The sequence below is a fragment of the Zalophus californianus genome, chromosome X (genome assembly GCF_009762305.2).
Source record: "Zalophus californianus isolate mZalCal1 chromosome X, mZalCal1.pri.v2, whole genome shotgun sequence".
Classification (NCBI taxonomy): domain Eukaryota; kingdom Metazoa; phylum Chordata; class Mammalia; order Carnivora; family Otariidae; genus Zalophus; species Zalophus californianus.
Window position 1 is genome coordinate 11586557 of NC_045612.1, and position 21620 is coordinate 11608176.

General features: G+C 38.3%; 1 protein-coding gene and 1 pseudogene across 2 annotated transcripts; one reads left to right on the forward strand and one right to left on the reverse strand.

Annotated features, from left to right (window-relative positions):
• Positions 1–12738: 12738 nt before the first annotated feature.
• LOC113931717 lies at positions 12739–12826 on the forward strand (annotated as a pseudogene).
• A 6388-nt stretch (positions 12827–19214) lies between these two features.
• Positions 19215–19903, reverse strand: LOC113931421. 2 transcript variants are annotated; one of them, XM_027609366.1, is made up of 2 exons: positions 19742–19903; positions 19215–19545 (listed from the first exon to the last, which is right to left on the reverse strand). In XM_027609366.1, the coding sequence occupies exons 1-2, from the start codon at positions 19880–19882 to the stop codon at positions 19348–19350; spliced, it is 339 nt and encodes a 112-aa protein (XP_027465167.1). In that variant the 5' UTR covers positions 19883–19903; the 3' UTR covers positions 19215–19347. The 2 variants fall into 2 exon arrangements, with proteins under 2 accessions (XP_027465167.1, XP_027465166.1); XM_027609365.1 differs by having other exon boundaries at positions 19215–19551.
• Positions 19904–21620: the final 1717 nt, after the last annotated feature.

Below are 21620 nucleotides of genomic sequence, written 5' to 3' on the forward strand. Positions count from 1 at the left end.
TAGTCTAAATGAAAATTATGAAATTTCACTTTTCCTCTGCTTTACTCATTAGAAAAGAAATTCAGTTTCTCTGTATTAATAGTTTTTAACATTCCCCTACAGTGAGAGTGCTTATTTTTAATCCTGTCAATGAGAACCATTGTTTTTCTTCCAAAGATAACACACCCTAATGTGTGAAGGTGCAGACTAATATGTCTGACTGTGGATATGCCTGAAAGATATATATATATATATATATATGTGTGTGTGTGTGTGTGTGTGTTGTATATATATACATATATATGTAAATATATATATATTTATTTATTTATCCATTTGAGAGAGAGTGAGAGCGAGTGAGCAGAGGTGAGGGGCAGAGGGAAAGAACCTCAAGCAGACTCCTTGCTGAGTGTGGAGCCCAACCCAGGGCTCAATCTCAGGACCCCAGAATCATGATATGAGCTGAAATCAAGAGTTGGACAGTTAACCTACCAAGCCACCCAGGTGTCCTGAAATATGTTTTTTTTTTTTTTAAAGGCCAAAGGCAAACTTCTGTTTCAGACTCTAAACATTCCCAAGCAGCATGTGTTATCTTTTTAGCATTATAGTGTAGAGTCTAGGGCTGAGGCTTTAGAGTCAATCTTCCAGGGTTTGAATTCTAACTCCACTGATAGTTATTTACTCTCTCTGCCTCTATTTTCTCATCTGCAAAATGGAGATAATAATCATATAATAGCTACATTATTAAGCTGTTGCAAAATTAAACACATTATCTAGTAAGAGTGCTGTTACTGTCATTAATGAGATGACACAGAAATGAGTAATCTAGATCTAGGTTCTGGCTCAGCTTTACAATTAGTAACCTATGTGATCTTGAATGAAGCATCTGACCTCACCTCACTGGGTCTTAAGTTCCCCATCCACAGCATGGGGATCATGATGCAGAGCTTCATGTTTGATAACATAAAATAACTCAGGTAAAGTGCTCAGCCTTGCATCTGGCACCAAGCAAACCAAGGGAATCACTTACTATTAATATCGTTTTGTGTGTGTATAAGAATGATTTATATATTTGTCAATATGAATGAGAAAAAATTGCATTTTCTAGGGCACAAATGAGTTTAAGTAACTTTTTAATGTGTTTGCTAGTCATCTGCATGCTTTTCCCATGAATTACCCCTTTATAACCTGTGTCTGATTATTTAGTAGCTTGTTTCTAGTTTCATTTTGATCTGTAGAAGTATGTATACACACACACACACACACACACATGTTTTATTATTGACTGAATGTTTGTTTCCCTCCAAAATTCATATGTTGTAGCCCTAACTCCAAGTGTGGCTATGTTTGGAGATAGGGCATCTAAAGGAATAGTTAAGGTTAAATGTGGTCATAAGGGTAGGGCCATGATCCATTAGGATTAGTGTTGTTCTAAGAAGAGACACCAGAAAGCTCACACTTTCTCTGCCATATGGAGACACAGTGAGAAGGTGGCCATCTGCAAGTTAGGAAGAAATCTCTCACCAGATTTCAACCATGCTGGCACCCTGATCTCAGACTTCCAGGCTCCAGAATTGGGACAAAATGAATTCTGTTTTTAAGCCACCTGGTCTGTGGTATTGTATTATGGCAGCCCAGGCAGATGAATATATAAATATATACTCTATTATATAAATATATATATTATATTATGTTATATAAATATATTCTAACCACATAATATATATTCTATTAAATATTATTGAAAATAACTTATTTTTCCTAATTTATAATCTATCTTTATTTATTAAACTTTATGGTATTTTGTAATCTACAGGGGTGTGTGTGTGTGTGCTTAATTAAGATAAACTTATTAGCCCTTTTCTTTATGGTTCCTGAGATTTTTGTCATTCTCAGGAATGTCAAAAGTTGTAACACTCATATTCTAGATCTTCTTCTAGTACTTCCATGGTTTTTAATTTTAATGTTTTGATATTTAATCTACCTGGAATGTGTTTTATATATGTTGTGAGATTATTATCAAATGTTTACCATCATATAGAAAACCAGTTATCCCACCACAGTTTACTAAACAGACTATTGTTTCACCACAGATTTGAAAATTCAACTTTAATATAAAATAAATATACTAAAGTCTGTCTGAATTCTTAGATATATCTGATAGATCAATCTTCTCTAGTAGCACATCACCTTTTACTACCATAATTGGGTAGAACACAATCCCATTCAAGTGTCTTAGGATATCCTAGTCTGGTATATTTTTTATTCCAGAAGAATATTATATTTATTTTATCAATTTTCAGTGGCTGTTTTTAAATATTCAAAGAATTTAAAAAGTATTAAAACTCATGGTCTAAATGAACAAGTAAGGAAATAGTTAAAATACTGTCTTCAACTCTTTAGCCTACAGAAGGTGATTATGGTGCCCACTTAATTTTCAAGAGAGTATTATACAATAACCACCAGAGAGTAGTAATTAAGAACATACACTTTGGAGCCATACTGTCTAGGTTCAAATTCCAGATCTTCCATTTGTCAGCTGTACAACTGTGGAAAAGTTATTTAACTTCTTGGCAACTCAATTTCCTCATCTATCAAACAGTATTAATAATACCTTTGTCTCAAGCTATAGATTAAATGAATTGATATATGGAAATCCCTTAGGAAAAGTTACTGACACAGAGTATGATCAATGGTAAATGCTGGTCAGATAAAATAACTGATTCAGAAAGTTATTTCTCCTTCCTGTGAAATAAGAAATGATCTCTAAGGGCACTGAGCATTGACTACAAATTCCAATTCTGTCAGTGATAGAATTTGGGGCATGAGCAGAGCCCAAGTTGGCATCCTTTGGGTTAACTTCTCTGGGCCATGTAGCAAACTGTTTCATTCAAATACTCCCTGGAGATTCAGAGCCTCAAACATGTTTGCCCCCAAAGTTAACATATTTATTAATATCTTTGTCATATTTTCTAGAAGCAGCAACTTCTAGCAGATCTTGCTCTACAGAAGGATGTATTTCTGTATGAAGTGGATGTAGGCCACTTCAGTCTGTCCTCTAATGCTCACCTCAGTATCACTCTATCTAGTTGATAATAGCTTTGAGGTCAACTTCCTGAAATAGTATTTTTTTTTAACTTTAGGAATATTGTAGAGTAAAAAGACTGTTAAAGATATAAGATCAGGGGCACCTGGGTGGCTCAGTCGGTTAAGCTTCTGCCTTCAGCTCAGGTCATGATCCTAGGGTCCTGGGATCGAGCCCCAGGTCAGGCTCCCTGCTCAGTGGAGAGCCTGCTTCTCCCTCTCCCTCTGCCTGCCTCTCTGCCTACTTGTGTTCTCTATCTCTCTGTCAAATAAATAAATAAAATCTTTTTTTTTAATAAATAAAATCTTAAAAAAAGAGCCTCTCTCTCCCTCCCTCTCAAAAGAAAACAAAAACAAAAACAGGGGCACCTGGGTGGCTCAGTCGTTAAGCATCTGCCTTTAGCTCAGGTCATGATCCCAGGATCCTGGGATCCAGCCCCGCATCGGGATCCCTGCTCAGCAGGAAACCTGCTTCCCCTCTCACACTCCCCTTGCTTGTGTTCCCTCTCTCACTGTCTCTCTCTCTGTCAAATAAATAAATAAAATCTTTAAAAAAAAGAAACAAAGACATAAGATCAAAGTGAGCCATGATGCACAACTAAATTGGGCTTATCAGCATTTCTAAATGTGTTTAAGGCAAAAACATTTCAGAGAGAGGTAAATAATACCCATCATAGCTATCATTTGTTGACCTCTGACTACATGCTGGTCCCTGTGTTTGATATATATTATCTAATTTAATTCTCATAAAACTTCTGTGATGTTGACATTATCTCTTTTTTACAAATGAGGAAATAAGTTCACATAAATTAAGTGACTTTCCCAGGGCAACAGCTAGTAAGTTTCAGAGCTGGATTTGAATTCAAATTAAGTTGGTGTTTTTTTTACTCTATTTTTATTTTCTTCTTAGTAATATACCATACATTTACTATTCATATTTATTAGAAAGGATAAAATAGAGGAAGATGGCAATGGAGTAGAAGGACCCTATGCTCACCTCCTCCCACAAACACAAGTAGCTAACTATCAAATCATCCTAAATTCCCCCCAGAAATAGATCTGAAGACTGACGGAATGAACTCCACAACTAAAGGCAAAGCAGAGGCCACATTGAAGAAGTATGGGGACATGGTTTAGGGGAGAAAGATCCTGGGTTCTGTGGAGGGAAGAGAGTCATGGTTGTGGAGAAGGGGAAGAGAGAAGCACACAGGAGAATGAACGAGATGAATGTTTCCCCAAAGCCACTGGCTTGGAAAACGAGAGGGGCTGAATTTCCTGAGTTCTTGCAACCAGTGGGGCTTAAGGCCTGGTGTTTTAAAGGTCAGTGGGTGTGGCTCAGATAGAGCACAGAGGGAACTGAGCTGCTTCTAGAGAAAAGGCAGGCAAACAAGTCAGGGGCATACAGCATGGAAACAGCATCTGAAGAGCACCTGGGGCACACAGTGGGGAGATTATGCACTCTTCTTGGAGTGTGCCTCTGAGAGGCAGCTTTCATGTAGACACCTCTCCAAGAACAAAGGAGTTGGCCAGCACCATTTCCCTCCCCAACCCTGCGGCATAAATACGGAGCCACCTGTGAGAAGCAGTGCAGCATTGACACTGGCAGCCTAACTTGCTAACACCAAGCACCACCCCTCTGTGCTCTGGTGGAACTGCCCTTCTCAGTCACACTTGCCTCAGTCCCAGAACAGTGGGCCCCTCCCCAGAAAACCAGCACAAACCCCTGCCCACACCATGTCTCCCAACCAGAGTTTTACAAGGCCTCAGTTCCAGTGGAGGTGGTCACAAGTTTCATTTTACAAGCAGACCAGAGCACACCTTGTTAAAACTCGATATATTCAGGCCAGGAACCAAACACGGCTCACAGCAAGCAAAGAGAGCCTCTGCAGATGTCTGGCCTAAAGGGTAGAGCAGCCAGAACACAATAGCAGACCACATGCAACACACACTGGAGACACTCCCTGAAGTGCCAGGCCATGGGCACTACATGACCTCTTCATAAGGCCATTACTTTCAGGAATGGGAGACATAACTGGCTTTTCTAACACAAAGAAGAACACAGAGGTTGACAAAGCATGAAGAAAGAGGAATTTCTCCCAGATGAAAGAACAAGATAAGGCCATAGCCAGAGATCTAGGTGAAACAGATATAAGTAACATGCCTGATAGAGAATTTAAAGCAACAATCATAAGGATACTCGCTGGGCTTGAGAAAAGACATCAGAGTGACCATTACCACAGAGATAAAAGAGTTAAAGAAGAATCAATCAGAGATGAAGAGTGCAGTAAATGAGATTAGAAACACTCTTTTTTTTAAAGATTTATTTATGTATTTATTTGAGAGAGAGAAAATGAGACAGAGAGAGTACATGAGAGGGTGAGGGTCAGAGGGAGAAGCAGACTCCCCGCTGAGCAGGGAGCCCAATGTGGGACTCAATCCTGGGACTCCAGGATCATGACCCGAGCTGAAGGCAGTTGTCCAACCAAGCCACCCAGGCACCCCTAGAAACACTTTTGATACAATGAACAGAAGGCTGGAAGAAGCAGAGGAATGAATTAATGCCTAGAAGAAAAGTAATGGAAAGCAGTGAAGCTAAACAAAATAGAAAAAAAAAAAAAAAAGAGGGGCACCTATGTGGCTCTGTCAGTTAAGCATCTGCCTTCAGCTAGGGTCATGATCTCAGGATCCTGGGATTGAGCCCCATGTGGGTGGGCTCCCTGCTCAGTGGGGAGTCTGTTTCTCCCTCTACCCCTCCCCCTGCTCATGCTCTCTCATGTGCTCATTCTCTCTCAAATAAATAAATAAAATCTTTTTAAAAATAGAGAAAAAAGAATTACCCAAAATGAGATTAGACTTAGGGAACTCAGTGACTCCATCAAACATAATAACATTCATATTATAGGAGTCCCAGAAGAAGAAGGGAAGAAAAAGGGGCAGAAAATTCTTGTGAAGAAATAATAGCTGAAAACTTACCTAATCTGGGGAAGGAAACAGATCCAGGAGGCACGGAGAACTCCCATCAAAATCAACAAAAGCAGGCCAACACCAAGACATATTGTAATTAAATTTGCAAAATACAGTAATAAAGAACAAAATCTTAAAAGCAGCAAGATAAAATAAGTCATTAATTTACAAAGGAAAACCCATAAGGCCAGCTGCAGATCTCTCCACAGAAACTTGGCAACCCAGAAGAGAGTGGCATGATATATTTAAAGTGCTGAATGAGAAAAAATCTGCAGCCAAGAATACTCTATCCAGCAAGGCTAGCATTCAGAATAGAGGGAGAGAGAAAAAGTTTCCCAGACAAACAAAAACTAAAGGAGTTCATGACCACTAAACCAGCCCTGCAAGAAATATTAAAGGGGACTCTTTGAGTGGAAAGGAGAAATCAAAAGTTATAGTATAAAGGCAGGAAACACAAAAACAGTAAAAATGAATATTTATGTAAAAATCAGTCAAGGAACTCACACAGAAAAAGGATACAAAATATAATTACATATATCCAAAACATGGGGAGGAAAAGAGAAAAGAATGGGTTCAAACTTGAATGACCATCAACTTAATAAAGACTGCTATTTGCAGAAGAGGTTATATACAAACCTAATGGTAACCATATATCAAAAACCACTAATAAACATGCAAAGAATAAAGAGAAAGAAATTCAAATACAGCAGTAAGGAAAATAAGAACAATATGAAAGACAGACAAGTAAGGGTCAGAGAAAATCTCCAGAAACAACCACAAAACAAATAATAAAATGGAAATAAATACATATCTATCAATACTTTGAACGTAAAAGGACTTAATGCGCCAATCAAAAGACACAGGGTATCAGAATGGATAAAAAAAAAAAGAGACTCATTTTATTTTTTATTTATTTTTTTAATTTTTTATTGTTATGTTAAGCACCATACATTACATCATTAGTTTTTGATGCAGTGTTCCATGATTCATTGTTTGTGCATAATACCCAGTGCTCCACGCAGACTGTGCCCTCTTTAATACCCATCACCAGGCTACCCTATCCCCCCACCCCCCTCCCCTCTAGAACCCTCAGTTTGTTTTTCAGAGTCCATTGTCTCTCATGGTTCGTCTCCCCCTCCGACTTACTCCCCTTCATTCTTCCCCTCCTGCTATCTTCTTCTTTTTTCTTAACATATATTGCATTATTTGTTTCAGAAGTACAGATCTGTGATTCAACAGTCTTGCACACCTCACAGCACTCACCATAGCACATACCCTACCCAATGTCTATCACCCAGCCACCCCATCCCTCCCACCCCCCACCACTCCAGCAACACTCAGTTTGTTTCCTGAGATTAAGAATTCCTCATATCAGTGAGGTCATATGATACATGTCTTTCTCTGATTGACTTATTTCACTCAGCATAACACCCTCCAGTTCCAACCACGTCATCACAAATGGCAAGATCTCATTCCTTTTGATGGCTGCATAATATTCCATTCTGTATATATACCACATCGTCTTCTTTTTTTTAAGATTTTATTTATTTATTTGACAGACAGAGACACAGTGAGAGAGGGAACACAAGCAGGGGGAGTGGGAGAGGGAGAAGCAGGCTTCCCACTGAGCGGGGAGCCCGATGTGGAACTCGATTCCAGGACCCTGGGTTCATGACCCAAGCCGAAGGCAGATGCCTAATGACTGAGCCACCCAGGTGCCCACCACATCTTCTTTATCCATTCATCTGTCGATGGACATCTTGGCTCTTTCCACAGTTTGGCTATTGTGGACATTGCTGCTATAAATATTGGGGTGCACGTACCCCTTCTGATCCCTACATTTGTATTAAAAGAGACTCATTTTAGACCTAAAGACACCTGCATATTGAAAATGAGGGGATGGAGAAATATTTTTCATGTAAATGGATGTCAAAAGAAAGCTGGAGTAGAAATATTTATGTTGGACAGACAAACACTGTAACAAGAGACAAAGAAGGGCACTATATAATAATAAAGGGGTCTATCCACAAGAAGATATAACAATTGTAAATATTTATGCACCCAAAATTGGAGCACCCAAATATATAAAACAATAACAAACATAAACATTATTATCATTGATAATAATACCACAATAGTAGGGGACTTTAACAACCCACTTACATCAATGGACAGATCATCTAAACAGAAAACAAAACAAGGAAACAAAAGCACACTGAGCCAGATGGACTTAAAAGATATATTCAGAACATTACATACTAAAACAGCAGAATATGCATTCTTTTCAAGTGTACATGAAACGTTCTCCAGAATAGATCACATACTGTGTCACAAAACAGGCCTCAACAAATATATAAAGACTGAAGTCATACCATGCACCTTTTCTGACCACAATCCTATGAAACTAGAAGTCAACCACAAGAAAAAAAAGTCTGGAAAGGTCACAAATCCATAGAGGTTAAAACATGTTACTAAACAATGGGTCAACCAAGAAAGCAAAAAAGTAAAAAAAAAAAAAAAAAAAATACATGGAGGCAAATGAAAATGAAAACACAGTGGCCCAAAACCTTTGGGATTCAGCAAAAGTGGTCCTAAGAGGGAAGTATAAAGCAATACAGGACTACCTCAAGAAGCAAGAAAAATCTCAAATAAACAACCTATCCTTACACCTATAGGAGCTAGAGAAAGGACAGCAATCAAAGCCTAAAGCCAGCAGAAGGAGGGAAATAATAAAGATTAGAGCAGAAATAAATGATATAGAAACCACAAAAACAATAGAACAGATCAATGGACCAGGAGCTGGTTCTTTGAAAAAATTAGTAAAATTGATAAAACCCTAGCCAGACTTATCAAAAACAGAAAGAACCCAAATAAATAAAATCACAAAGGAAAGAGGAGAAATAACAAACAACACCACAGAAATTCAAACAAGAGAATATTATGAGAAAGAATATGCCAACAAATTGGAAAACCTAGAAGAAATGGATAAATTTCTAGAAACATATAAAGTACAAAACTGAAACAGGAAGACATAGAAAACTTGAACAGACTGATAACCAGCAAGGGAATTGAATCAGTAATCAAAAAACTCCCAACAAAAAACTCCCAACAAACAAAATTTCAGGACCAGATGTCTTCCCAGGGAAATTCTACTAGACATTTAAAGAAGAGTTAATACCTATTCTTCTCAAACTATTCCAAAAAATAGAAAAGGAAGGAAAATTTCCAAATTCATTCTATGAGGGTAGCATTACCCCAATACCAAAACCAGATAAAGATACCATTAAAAAAGAGAACTGCAGGTCAATATCCCTGATGAACATAGATGCAAAAATTCTCAATAAAATACTAGAAAACCAAATCCAACAATACATTAAAAAAAACATTCACCACAATCAAGTGGGCTTTATTCCTGGATTGCAAGCATGGTTCAGTATTTGCAAATCAATCAACACAATACATTATATTAATAAAAGAAAGGATAAGAACCATATGATCATTTCAATAGATGTAGAAAGAGCATTTGACAAAATACAACATCCATTTGTGATAGAAACCCTCAATAAAGTAGGTTTAGAGGGAACATACCTCAACATAATAAAGGCCATATATGAAAAACCCACAGCTCATGTCATCCTAAATGGGGAAAAACTGGGACCTTTTCCTCTATGGTCAGGAACAAGACAGGGATGTCCACTCTCACCATTTTTATTTAACATAGTACTGGAAGTCCTAGCCACAGCAATCAGAAAAGAAAAAGAAATAAAAGGCATCCAAATTGGCAAGGAACAAGTAAAACTTGCACTATTTGCAGATGACATGATACTCTATATAGAAAACCTATATAGAAAATCCACCAAAAAACTGCTAGAAGTGATAAGCAAATTCAGTCAAGTCTCAGGATACAAAATCAATATACAGAAATCCGTTGTATTTCTAGATACCAATAATGAAGCAGCAGAAAGAGAAATTAAACAATTCCATTTATAATTGCACCAAATGATAAGATACCTAGAAATACACCTAACCAAAGTGGCAAAAGACCTGTAGTATGAAAACTATAATACACCAGTGAAAGAAATTGAAGACACAAAAATGGGAAGACATTCCATGCTCATGAATTGGAAAGACAAATATTGTTAAAAATGCCTATTCTACCAAAAGCAATCTACATGTTTAATGTAATCCCTATTAAAATACCAACATTTTTCACAGGTCTAGAACAAACAACCCTAAAATTTGTATGGAACCACAAAAGACCCTGAATAGCCAAAGAAACATTGAAAATGAAAAACAAAGCTGGAGGCATCACAATTCTGGACTTCAAGTTAAATTACAAAGCTATACTAATCAAAACTGTATGGTAGTGGCACAAAAATAGACACATTGATCAATCAAAATCCAGACATGAACACACAATTATATGGTCAATTTATCTTTGACAAAACAGGAAAGAACATCAATGGGAAAAAGAGTCTCTTCAATAAATGGTGTTGGGAAAACTGGACAGCGACGTGCAAAAAAATGAAAATGGGCCACTTTCTTACACCATACACAAAAATAAATTCAATGTGGATTAAAAACCTAAATGTGAGACCTCACACCACAAAAATCCTAGAAGAGAATACAGGCAGTAACTTCTTTGACATCAGCCATAGCAACTTCTTTCTTTTTCTTTTTCTTTTTTTTTTTTTTATGGTCAACTAATCTTTGACAAAGCAGGAAAGAATATCCAATGGAAAAAAGACAGTCTCTTCAATAAATGTTGCTGGGAAAATTGGACAGCCACATGCAGAAGAATGAAGCTGGACCGTTCTCTTACACCATACACAAAGATAAACTCAAAATGGATGAAAGACCTAAATGTAAGACAAAATCCTAGAGGAGCACATAGGCAGTAACCTCTTCGACATTGACCATAGTGACTTCTTTCAAGACATGTCTGTAAAGGCAAGGGAAACAAAAGCAGAAATGAACTTCTGGGACTTCATCAAGATAAAAACCTTCTGCACAGCAAAGGAAACAGTCAACAAAACTAAGAGGCAACCCACGGAATGGGAGAAGATATTTGCAAATGACATATCATATAAAGGGTTAGTATTCAAGATCTACAAAGAACTTCTCAAAAGCAACTTCTTTCTAGATATGTTTCCTGAGGCATGGGAAACAAAGCAAAAATAAACAATTGGGAACCTCAAAATAAAAAGCTTCTGTACAGCAAAGGAAACAATCAACAAAACTAAAAGGCAACCCACAGAATGAAAGAAGATATTTGCAAATGACATATCTGAAAAAGGGTTAGTATCCAAAATCTATAAAGAACTTATACTACTGAACACCCAAAAACAAATAATCCAATTAAAAATGGGCAGAAGACATGAACAGACATTTTTCCAAAGAAGACATCCAGATGGTCAACAGAAACATGAAAAGACGCTCAATATCACTGATCATCAGAGAAATGCAAATCAGAACTACAATGAGATATCACCTCACACCTGTTAGAATGGCTAAAATCGACAACACAAGGAACAACAGGTGTTGGGCGAGGATGCATAGAAAGGGGCACCCTGTTGCAGTGTTGGTGGGAATACAAACTGGTGCAGCCATTCTGGAAAACAGTATGGCGTTTCCACAAAAAGTTACAAATAAAACCACCGTATGATCGATCTAGCAATTGCACTACTAGGTATTTACCCAAAGAACACAAAAACTCTAATTCACAGGGATATATGCACCTTGATGTTTATAGCAGCAGTATCTACAATAGCCAAATTATGGAAATAGCCCATGTCCATCAGTTGATGAATGGATAAAATAAATGTGGCATATACATATGATGGAATATTACTCAGCCATAAAAGAATGAAATCTTGCCATTTGCAACGACATGGATGGAGCTAGAAAGTATTACTTTAAGTGAACTAAGTCAGTCAGAGAAAGACAACACATGATGTCATTCATATGTGGAATTTAAGAAACAAAACAAATGAACATAAGGGGGAGAAAAGAGGCAAACCAAGAAACAGACTCTATAGAGAACACACTGTGGTTACCAGAGGGGAGGTGGGTGGGAGGATGGGTGAAATAGGTGCTGGGGATTAAGGAGCGCACTTGTCCTGATGAGCACAAGATGATGTATGGAAATGCTGAATCACTATATTGTACACCTGAAACTAATATAACACTGTATGTTAACTAACTGGAATTTGAATAAAAACTTAAGAAAAAGAAAGGATAAAAAGTTTGGGCTCCTCTCTCACACAAAATAAATAAAATTCTTCATGGTTAAAGATGAAAATGTTAAAATAAAATTAACAAACTGAGAGTTGCTGGAGGGGAGGTGGGTGGGGGGAAGGGATAATAGGGTGATGGGCACTAAGGAGGGCACTTGTTGTGATGAGCACTGGGTGTTATATGCAACTGATGAATCACTAAACTCTATCTCTGATACTAATAAAATAAATAAAATTAATATAGATAATTTGAAAACTTATGTATAATCTAAGAGTCAAGAAAACTTTTTATTCAAGCTAGGTAACCTAGACACTATAGAGGAAGATTTGAAATATTTGAGCACTTCAAACTTAAAATATAATCATATGGCAAAAGTAAAGGTAAAACCAAAAGACAAATAATAGAGAAAAATATATTTGTAGTAGATATTACAAATAAAGCGTTCATATCCAACATATAAAAATATCCTACACAAGCTTTGCGCAGTGGCAGTATCGTAGCCAATGAGGTTCATCTGAGGCATGATTATTGCTAATTGAAAAATATCCTACACATTAATTAAAAAAAAAAACACCTGAATTGAAAGTGGTTAAAAGGTGTAAGGATTCACAGAGGAAGAAAGCCACCTTGCCAAAGAACAAGTGAATTTACTCAGCCTCACTAACAGAGATGCTAAAATTAAAATAACAGAGGAATATCACTTTAGGACCATTAAATATGTTACCACATATTGCTGGAGGGTGGTGGAAGTTAACATGTTATCTCATACATCTGCTGAGGGATATGTGATGTAGTAAAGGCATTTAGAATTCAATCTGGCAACATCTATTAAAATTAAGAATTCACATAAACTTTAACTTAGCAATTCCATTTGAGACCCCTTTCCATGGAAATAAAAGCACAAATGTATAATGATGAATATAAACAAAATATATTACACACACACACACACACACACACACACACACTCAGAGTAATTGTAATATTGTTTGTGGTGGCCAAAAAAACTGGAATCAACTTGAATGTCCTCAATAGAGGAATGGTTTAATAAGTTGTCTTTCATTCAAACCATCACACTTTACATGTCTACTTTAAAACATCTATACCAGATGATGTGGAAAAGTTTCTGTGAAGTGTTTCTAAGTGAGGAAAAACAAGATGTGGTAAAGAGTAAAATACTGCCCCTATACATTTGTATGTATATGTATATATGTTACATTATTGTGTGAACATGGAGAAAGATATGGAAAGGTGCACAGAAAGCTTTTAACACTGGTTATCCAGTGAAGGAGAAGGTAATGAAATGCAAAAATTCTATAGAGTTAAAGGTTTTCCCAGCATTATAAATATATATAAAGTTACTTTACTTATGTAAATGCACAGGTAAATGTTTAAATCAGTGTAGAGCCATGTACAGAAAGAATGTTGCCAAAATTGTGCTTATTGCAGGGTGTTTTAAGTTTTCAGGATTATGTTTTTTTTTTAAATTTTGTTCCTGATATTTTGAATTTTTAACAATAAAAATTTTAAATGATTTTAAGTTTAACATTTTCTAAAGCAAATATTACAGAGCAGATTAAGGAAATGATCCAGTATGTATACAATGATTTGATTGTTTACTCCTTCAGTCATTCATCAATGCATTGAGCAGCCACCATGATATTGTGTTAAGTGTGTTAGGGTGGTTGGGATTATAAAGATGGATGAAATATGCTCCTTGCTGTTGTATATTGTATATTGGGGGAGATAAATATGTAAATGAATAATTCTCATACAATGTAGCAATTGCTTTAAGGTATTTATACGACAACAGGAGCAACTAACTCTGCTGGCACTGGTGGTAAAGAGGCTTCAGAGGGGAATCACGATTTGAGCTTAGCCTTGAAGAATGAGTAAGCTTTAATCACTTACCAGCCCAAGGTGGGGAGGGAAAAGCAATCCCTTCAAAGAAGGAAACATCTTGTCCTATTTCATTTTTATCAAGGATGTGGAGGAAGCAGTAAACAGCTTATGAATTTTAGTCTTAAATGATGATAATGCACAAAAATGGGGAAATACCAGAGACCAAAAAGAGGAAAAAAAAAAAAAGCATCAAGGGAACAAGGGAGTTTGGAAGAGTTCTGATCAGCAAGTAATAAAATGAGAACCTTCTTCGAAAAATGCAAATAGATTTTTCTGAAGGAAGAAAAACTCAAAGCTGCATTTAATGGAAAGAAGCAATTTTCAAAGCAACCTGACTAAGCTCAGCAGGTTATGTTTGTAGTTAGGAAAGAAATATGGGTTGCTGTTCATTTAGGACCTTATGGAAGGAGGTTGGAGAGAAGAGGATAGATATTTAAGTAATGATTCTTTAGGTAGAGGTACAAAGAGGGAATGTTAGAAATCAGCCATTACTGGGCACCTGGGTGGCTCAGTTGGTTAAGCAACTGCCTTCGGCTCAGGTCATGATCCTGGAGTCCCGGGATCGAGTCCCGCATCGGGCTCCCTGCTCGGCGAGGAGCCTGCTTCTCCCTCCAACCCTCCCCCTCTCATGTACTCTCTCTCTCTCTCTCATTCTCACTCTCTCAAAATAAATAAATCAATCTTAAAAAAAATATCAGCCATTACTGCCACTTCATTGTATAAATTAATCACAAGCCATATATAGATATTTACTGTGAAGTATCTAAAGGTACCAGAATGCCTCACTGTTGCGGGAAGGTGCCCCAAAATACTTGAGTCTTCAAGAAAATCAAACAGGGGTCAGTAGTCGTAGGTTAACAGCAGCTCACACAAGACACATTAGTTCTTGGGGAATGGTGTGGGGGAGAGAAGCAAGAAGGAACACTTATTTATTCATTTATATTATTGATGATAATAACAGAAGCCATTTTATCAAATGCTGATTATGGGTTTAATAGTGTCAGGTGTTTCACATAAATTACCTCATTTAATCCCAGAATGACTCTAAGACATAAACACATATCATTTCCATTTCACAGGTAAGGAAACTAAATCTTAGAGAGGTTAAGAAACTTATCTGAGGTCAAATAGCTTCTAGGTGGTGAAGCTGTAAATGGAGGTTGGACTTCAAATCATATGCTCCAAATTGCTCTGCTCAACACCATGTTGCATCCCCCCCGCCCCCCGCCGCCACAACCCTAGTCCCAGCCATCATCATCTCACCCCTGTACTGTTGCAACAGGCCGGTACCTCTCTGGTGCTACACAGGCCACAACATCCAGTGAACTTCCTAAACATAACTCAGACTGCATCACTTGCCTGTATCAAACTGTCCAGTAGCTCTCTACCGCACATAAAATAAACTGCAGGTTCTCACCCTGCAAGTCCCTGTTCCCTGTACAGCCTCCTCTCTGCCAGACTCTCTGGTTTCAGTCACCACCTTCACTCTGCCCCTGTCTCTGTACTCCAGTCACACCCACCTCTTTGCTATTCTTCAACACATTGTTTTTGTTCTTACCTCATGGCATTGCTACTTGCTGTCCTTTCTACCAAAAATTCTCTTCTTTGAAGTCTTCACACAGCTCACTCTATCTCATTATTCAGGTCTCAATTCAAATATCAGCTCCTCAGATATTTCCCCACAACCGTTGGCTGAAGCAGCTGTCCTCTGCCCCACACCAACACTCTTAACTACTTCTTCATCCATATAAATGTAATTACTTGGCAGCAGGAACTATGGACCTTATGTTCTTCACTGTAAGCCCAGGACCTAGAACAGTGTCTGGTACATACTACACACTCAAGACATATTTGTTTCCTGAAATATTGGTATCCTTAAAGTGCCATACCCACATGCCTAATCTCTCTCTTTCTTTCTCTGTCTCCATTTATAGCATTAATTTTCTGTGGAGTATGTGAGCTTGTTGTCACCTTACAGAAGTAGGATGTATATCCTCCAATCAAAATTTGGTTTGAATTTCAAGACTAATGATGGCACTCATAGACCAAGAGGGTACAAAAAGGATTATTACTCACATAATGAGTTATACATCAAAAATAGAGTCAAACAAAAAAAAATAGTAACTACATGATGAATAATTAGATGGTTGTGATTATCTCACTTATATATCAAAACATTAAAGTGTACACCTTAAATATATACAATATTTGTCTATGAGTCACACTCTATTCCAATTCATCCCTCATGTTTGATAATGAAAATATTTCATGGTATATTTAACTTAATTTAGACTTATTTATGTAAGCTATTATGGCACCTGCAGCCTGAGACCAGTAGGAGAGGTAAATGTTCCATTGAATATTTTGTTCAAGAGCCCAGCATTGTGTATTCTGAAAACTGAAATGAATGCCTTGGTCACTATCAATGTGTGGAACTCCAAAGATGGTAAGCAGTGCCATGATGAGATCTTGTATTGTGTCTTTAATATGTGTAGAGAAATATGTGACCTTAATTTGTATTTTAGGTATCTGTGAGGCAAGAGATTCCAAGAGTTCTTTACCCCACATGAGTCAAGCTTGGGTAAGGAATTGTTTGCATTGGCCAGACCAGATGGTGAGACCATTGGCAGTGGCCCAAAGATCTGTAGAAATGTGCAGATGAGGCAAATTGTTGGCCAAGACATCCAGTGTTAAGTTGATTGCCTAAAGTTTGGCCAATTGAGCTAACCCTTGGGTCCTGTCCTACATCAGAAACATCCTGATTAAGGGATGAAAAGAAGCAGCTCTGAAGAAAGCTCCATTAAGTGTGACAGTGATAATATCATTGGTTAACTGAATGAACTCCCTGTGGCATTCACTCTGTTGATCCTAAGGGGCTCCCCAGGTATTCAAAGGTTCTAAGATACAGATGACCTCTTCTAGCACTATGGCATCTGGTAAAGGATTGAGCACAGGGAAGGTACCCTCTCCTGTAGGTGGGTTATGCGGAAAGCCCACTTTTGGTTCTATCCTGTAGCAAGGAGGCCTTACTAGCCACGCTGAGCTTGCAGAGTGCTGCTTTCATGACCTATGTCATAATGGGCAGCTGGATATGGAGAGTCACAGATTCAGGACCTGAGAAAGCCTGTATTTCTAGGAAAGTCTAGTATGCCATACTAATGGCATATAGCATTGGGCCAAGGAGGGCAGTTCCTTGTATCAGAAGTGCATGGCAACTAATTGACATCATGGATGTTCTAGGGACTCTAAGAGGTATGACAGAAGGTCGCTAAAGCCTCTACAATAAAGTAGTCTCTGCGGGGCCTAACAGGAGTGCCTTATTCCAAATCAATTTAGACAGGTTCTAGAACCTTTTGTGCAGGGCATCTCATTCGAGGTGGGCCTATTTGCAAGTAACAAAACAAATGGACTTAAATAAAATTTGTATTATGATTAATGTTGCCTCCAGAATAAAAAAAAAAATGTCTAAAAGATTTTAGGCTTGTTTTAACAATGTGTGTACCAAGAAGGCTAAAAGCTGTTTATTCACACTGTCAGAACTGGAGCAGCCCTTAGCTTACCACATAATTTTCAAGAACTTAACTGAGGTGGTAGGGCCTTGTACTATGTGTGGGAGTAATGGGTCCTCCTCTTTTGTGAGTTCCTTTATAAATGTTTTTATGTCCTGAATAAGCATGCCATATGAATCTCCTCAAAGGATGTCATCAGTGTGATGTCATACCTGTACATCTGGAAAAAGCTAGATGTGGTTAAGATATTCCCTGCAAAGATTATGTGAGATGACAGGAATGGGAGAGCTACCCCACCGAGTACCCAGGTAAAGGTATATTGTGACGCTTTAAAGGTGAAGGTTAACTATAGCTGAGAGACTGCTGAAATAGGCACTGAATAGAACATGTTAGCCAAATACATTGCTGTGACTGCAAAGTATTTATCAGGTACTTATTGGATGGAATCAGGAATTTTAATAATATTAGATATGGAGTTCTAATGGTTGGGACCATGACATTAAGGGCATGAAAATTCACACTGGGGCACCATTCATATTTTCCAGGTTTAATAACAAAGTCAAATTTGACTGTTAAATGAAGAAGCAGTGGGGATAATCACAACTTCTCTAAATGGGTCTTATATAATGGGTTTCAATCTTTGAAGTCCCTGTTTTCATTTAGATTGAAACTTTTAAAAAAATCTGGGGTAGAAGGTATTATTTTAACTAGGGAAGAAGGTCCATAGGGTCATATTTTTTCAAATTGATAAGTACCAGAGACTTAATTTTATTACTCTTTGGGTCAGACTGTCCATGTGCACTAGAGAATGTTTCAGGGCAATGAATGCTTTGGCAATGGAGAATTTGGGCAAAGCAATAGTTCTGATGGTTAAGGTTGCACATATCTATTTGTTTCTATTTTATGTTCAGTTAAATCCCTGGTTGTTTTTATCAGCTTGCCCAGATGTGGGCCAGAAGGGAAAGAAGGAATGAGGCTTAAAAGCTGTCAATAGTCAAACATCAAAAATGGGATCAGGGAAGGATGCCTGGGTGGCTTAGTTGGTTAAGCTTCTGACTCCTGGTTTTGGCTCAGGTCATGATCTCAGGGTCATGGGATCAAGCCCCGTGTCAGGCTCGGCGATCAGCATGGACTCTGCTTAAGTTTACCTCCCCCATCTCCCTCTGCCCCTCCCCTGCCCCACTCACATTCTTCTCTCAATAATAAATAATAAATTAAAAAATAATTAATAAAATATGGGATTAGATTCATTTTAACACACTGCTACCCCACCCATACACCACCCCTCTCCCTATCTAGGCCCCCCCAAACACACAGAAACACCAAGTTCTTTTCTCACTCTCCAGTGGGATAAAGTGTTAGGAAATTTATCTTCAGTCCCTAGTCCTCATCTAGTCCTTATTCCCAATGTCCAGCTAACTATGGAGTGGCTGGTCTGGGCCCCAAACTTGCAGGATTCCACCTCCCTCCCTTCTCATACACTTGCCCCTTTCTTTCCCTTCTCATCATCAAAGAACAGAGAGACACACATATCTCCTTTTTGCAATTTGTCAGTGTTTAATACATCAACACCCATGTCCTTTATTTGGTCTCCACACAGGTGATCATTCACATACGTTTTGATCTCTACATGAGCAGCCATCTCTCCAACCTTTTTCTGGAGAGGTAACAGCTACTTCAAGTCCGTGGCCCCTGGTGGGCTTGGGGCATTGCCTGGGGTGGAAGACATGCTTTCTTGATCCCTCTTTGGCTGATTTTCATTCTTTTTTTTACTCTGCCTGTGGTAACAGATTAGTATTCTTGACTTTTTCCCCTTCTTACGCTTTTCCTCACTCTGTTGAAGGGCTAATTTAACCTTCCTGAGTATCTTCTGCACCTGGTAAGAAAACAAAGTGAGTCCAGAAAGACACTGGTTTGGGGGAAGAGGATGGAAATAGATGGGAAGGGGGACTTTAAAAGAATGGGTACAGACTAAGGAGGGGTTTTGTGCCAGATAAGGGCAGCATAGGGGTCTCAGGTGGCCACCTCCAAGAAGAGGAGGAGGTGCATAAGTAGGGTATTCTGACCTTCTCACTTTCTTTGCCCTTGAGTCGATAAAGGGTCTTGTTGCTCTCGGTGACAGCTAGAAATTGTTTCATGTTTGGGGTACCTGTACGTGTACCTATATCTGAGTCAGACCCGGTCTCTTCCTCATTAATCTCTGCCATGTTGTAGCAACAGTGACTCACTCCGGGCGCCTGACCCCTCTATATATAGCCTGCCAGGACAATGAGGAGCCACACCCTTTAACTCTGATTGGTCAGTAGGAAATTCCTCCAGCCAATGGTAGCCCTGGAATGGCTTGCCATCACAAAGCACCACGCGTGAAAAACCATGGGAGGAGGGGATGCAAGCAGAGGAGTTCAGATGCTCTGGTTAGAGAAAGGGGGAGCTTTCTCAACACCCCTTAAAGAGCCCTCTCAAACTGATCTGTTATTCATTCTCATCTCCTCTGGTTCAATTCCTGTGGTACACATGGCAGGGAGAAGGTGATTTTTCCAACCCATTCCCCATGGCCACTCCCACTCAGTGGTTCATTCTGTCATCTCCCAGCGCTCATCACTACCTAGTATTTCGTATTTTCTTAATAAATTTTTAATTTTACAACAGTTTTAGATGTACAGAAAAATTCTGAAAATAATATCCATATATCCCATGCCCAATTTCCCTTATTTATTAATGTCTTATGTTAGTATGATACATTTGTTAAACTTAGTGAACCAACAGCACTGAAGTCTGTACCTTATTCAGATTCCCTAGTTTTTACCCAATGTCCTTTTTCTGTCATCTAGGATACCATATTAAATTTAGCTAACATGTCATGCCTTTTTAGGCTCCTCTTAGCTGTGACAGTTTTTAGACTACTTGTTTTTGAGGATCTTGACAGCTTAGGGTATATTTTGTTTTTTGATTTTGTTTTTTACATTAGTCCTCAAACATTATTAATCTTATAACTGAAAGTTTGTACCTTTTTCCCAAACTTTCCCTATTTCCTTCACTCCTCAGCCCCTGGCAATCTTTTCTACTCTTTGTTTCTATGAGTTTGACTTTTTTTTTTTTTTTTTTTTAGATTCCACATATAAGTGGTACCATGCCTATTTGTCCTCTGTCTGGTTTATTTCACTTAGCATAATACCCCATCAAGATTTATCCATGTTGTCACAAAAGGCAGGACTTCCTCCTTTCTCATGGCTGAATAATATATATAATATACCACATATACATTTCCTCATATTTTGGTCTTACCTAAAACTCCTTTGAGGTAATGTACCCATATTTAAGTCTCAATAGAGACATGAATTATCACACTTCCCTCCAACACTTGGCTCTACCAGGGAACTTTTCCAGGTTATGTGCACGTGTGTGTGTGTGTGTGTGTGTGTGTGTGTGTGTGTGTGTGTGGTTACTGGACATACTTCAGTGAGGTTCTTCTCTGCCCTGCTCATATTTATAAGTTTCTTCTTCTAGAGAACCCCAAATCAAATCAATACCATCAGGGTTATGGAATTCCCATGGCAATGGTTGAATTAATCCTTTGTCCTTATCACAGGAGTGCCATGGATATTTCTCTCTAGAAACCTGAGGATCAGTATCTCTCCTGTGTGTGTGTGTGTGTGTGTGTGTGTGGTATAAACAAGCAGCAGAAACATTTTTTTTGTTGTTGTTGTTTTAATTTTTATTTATTTATTTATTTGAGAGAGCAAGAATGAAAGACGGAGAGAGAGCACATGAGAAGGGGGAGGGTCAGAGGGAGAAGCAGACTCCCTGCTGAGCAGGGAGCCTGATGCGGGACTTGATCCCGGGACTCCAGGATCATGACCTGAGCTGAAGGCAGTCGCTTAACCAACTGAGCCACCCAGGCGCCCGCAGCAGAAACATTTTGTAAGGTCCTAGTGAGTTATCTGC

Bases quoted from the DNA above. Each gene is read 5' to 3' on its own strand.
- LOC113931421 (XM_027609365.1), bottom strand. From the start codon at position 19,882: ATGGCAGAGATTAATGAGGAAGAGACCGGGTCTGACTCAGATATAGGT. The intron at 19,552-19,741 runs GTCAGAATACCC...TTTTCTTACCAG, and splicing joins AGGGCAAAGAAAGTGAGAAG to GTGCAGAAGATACTCAGGAA.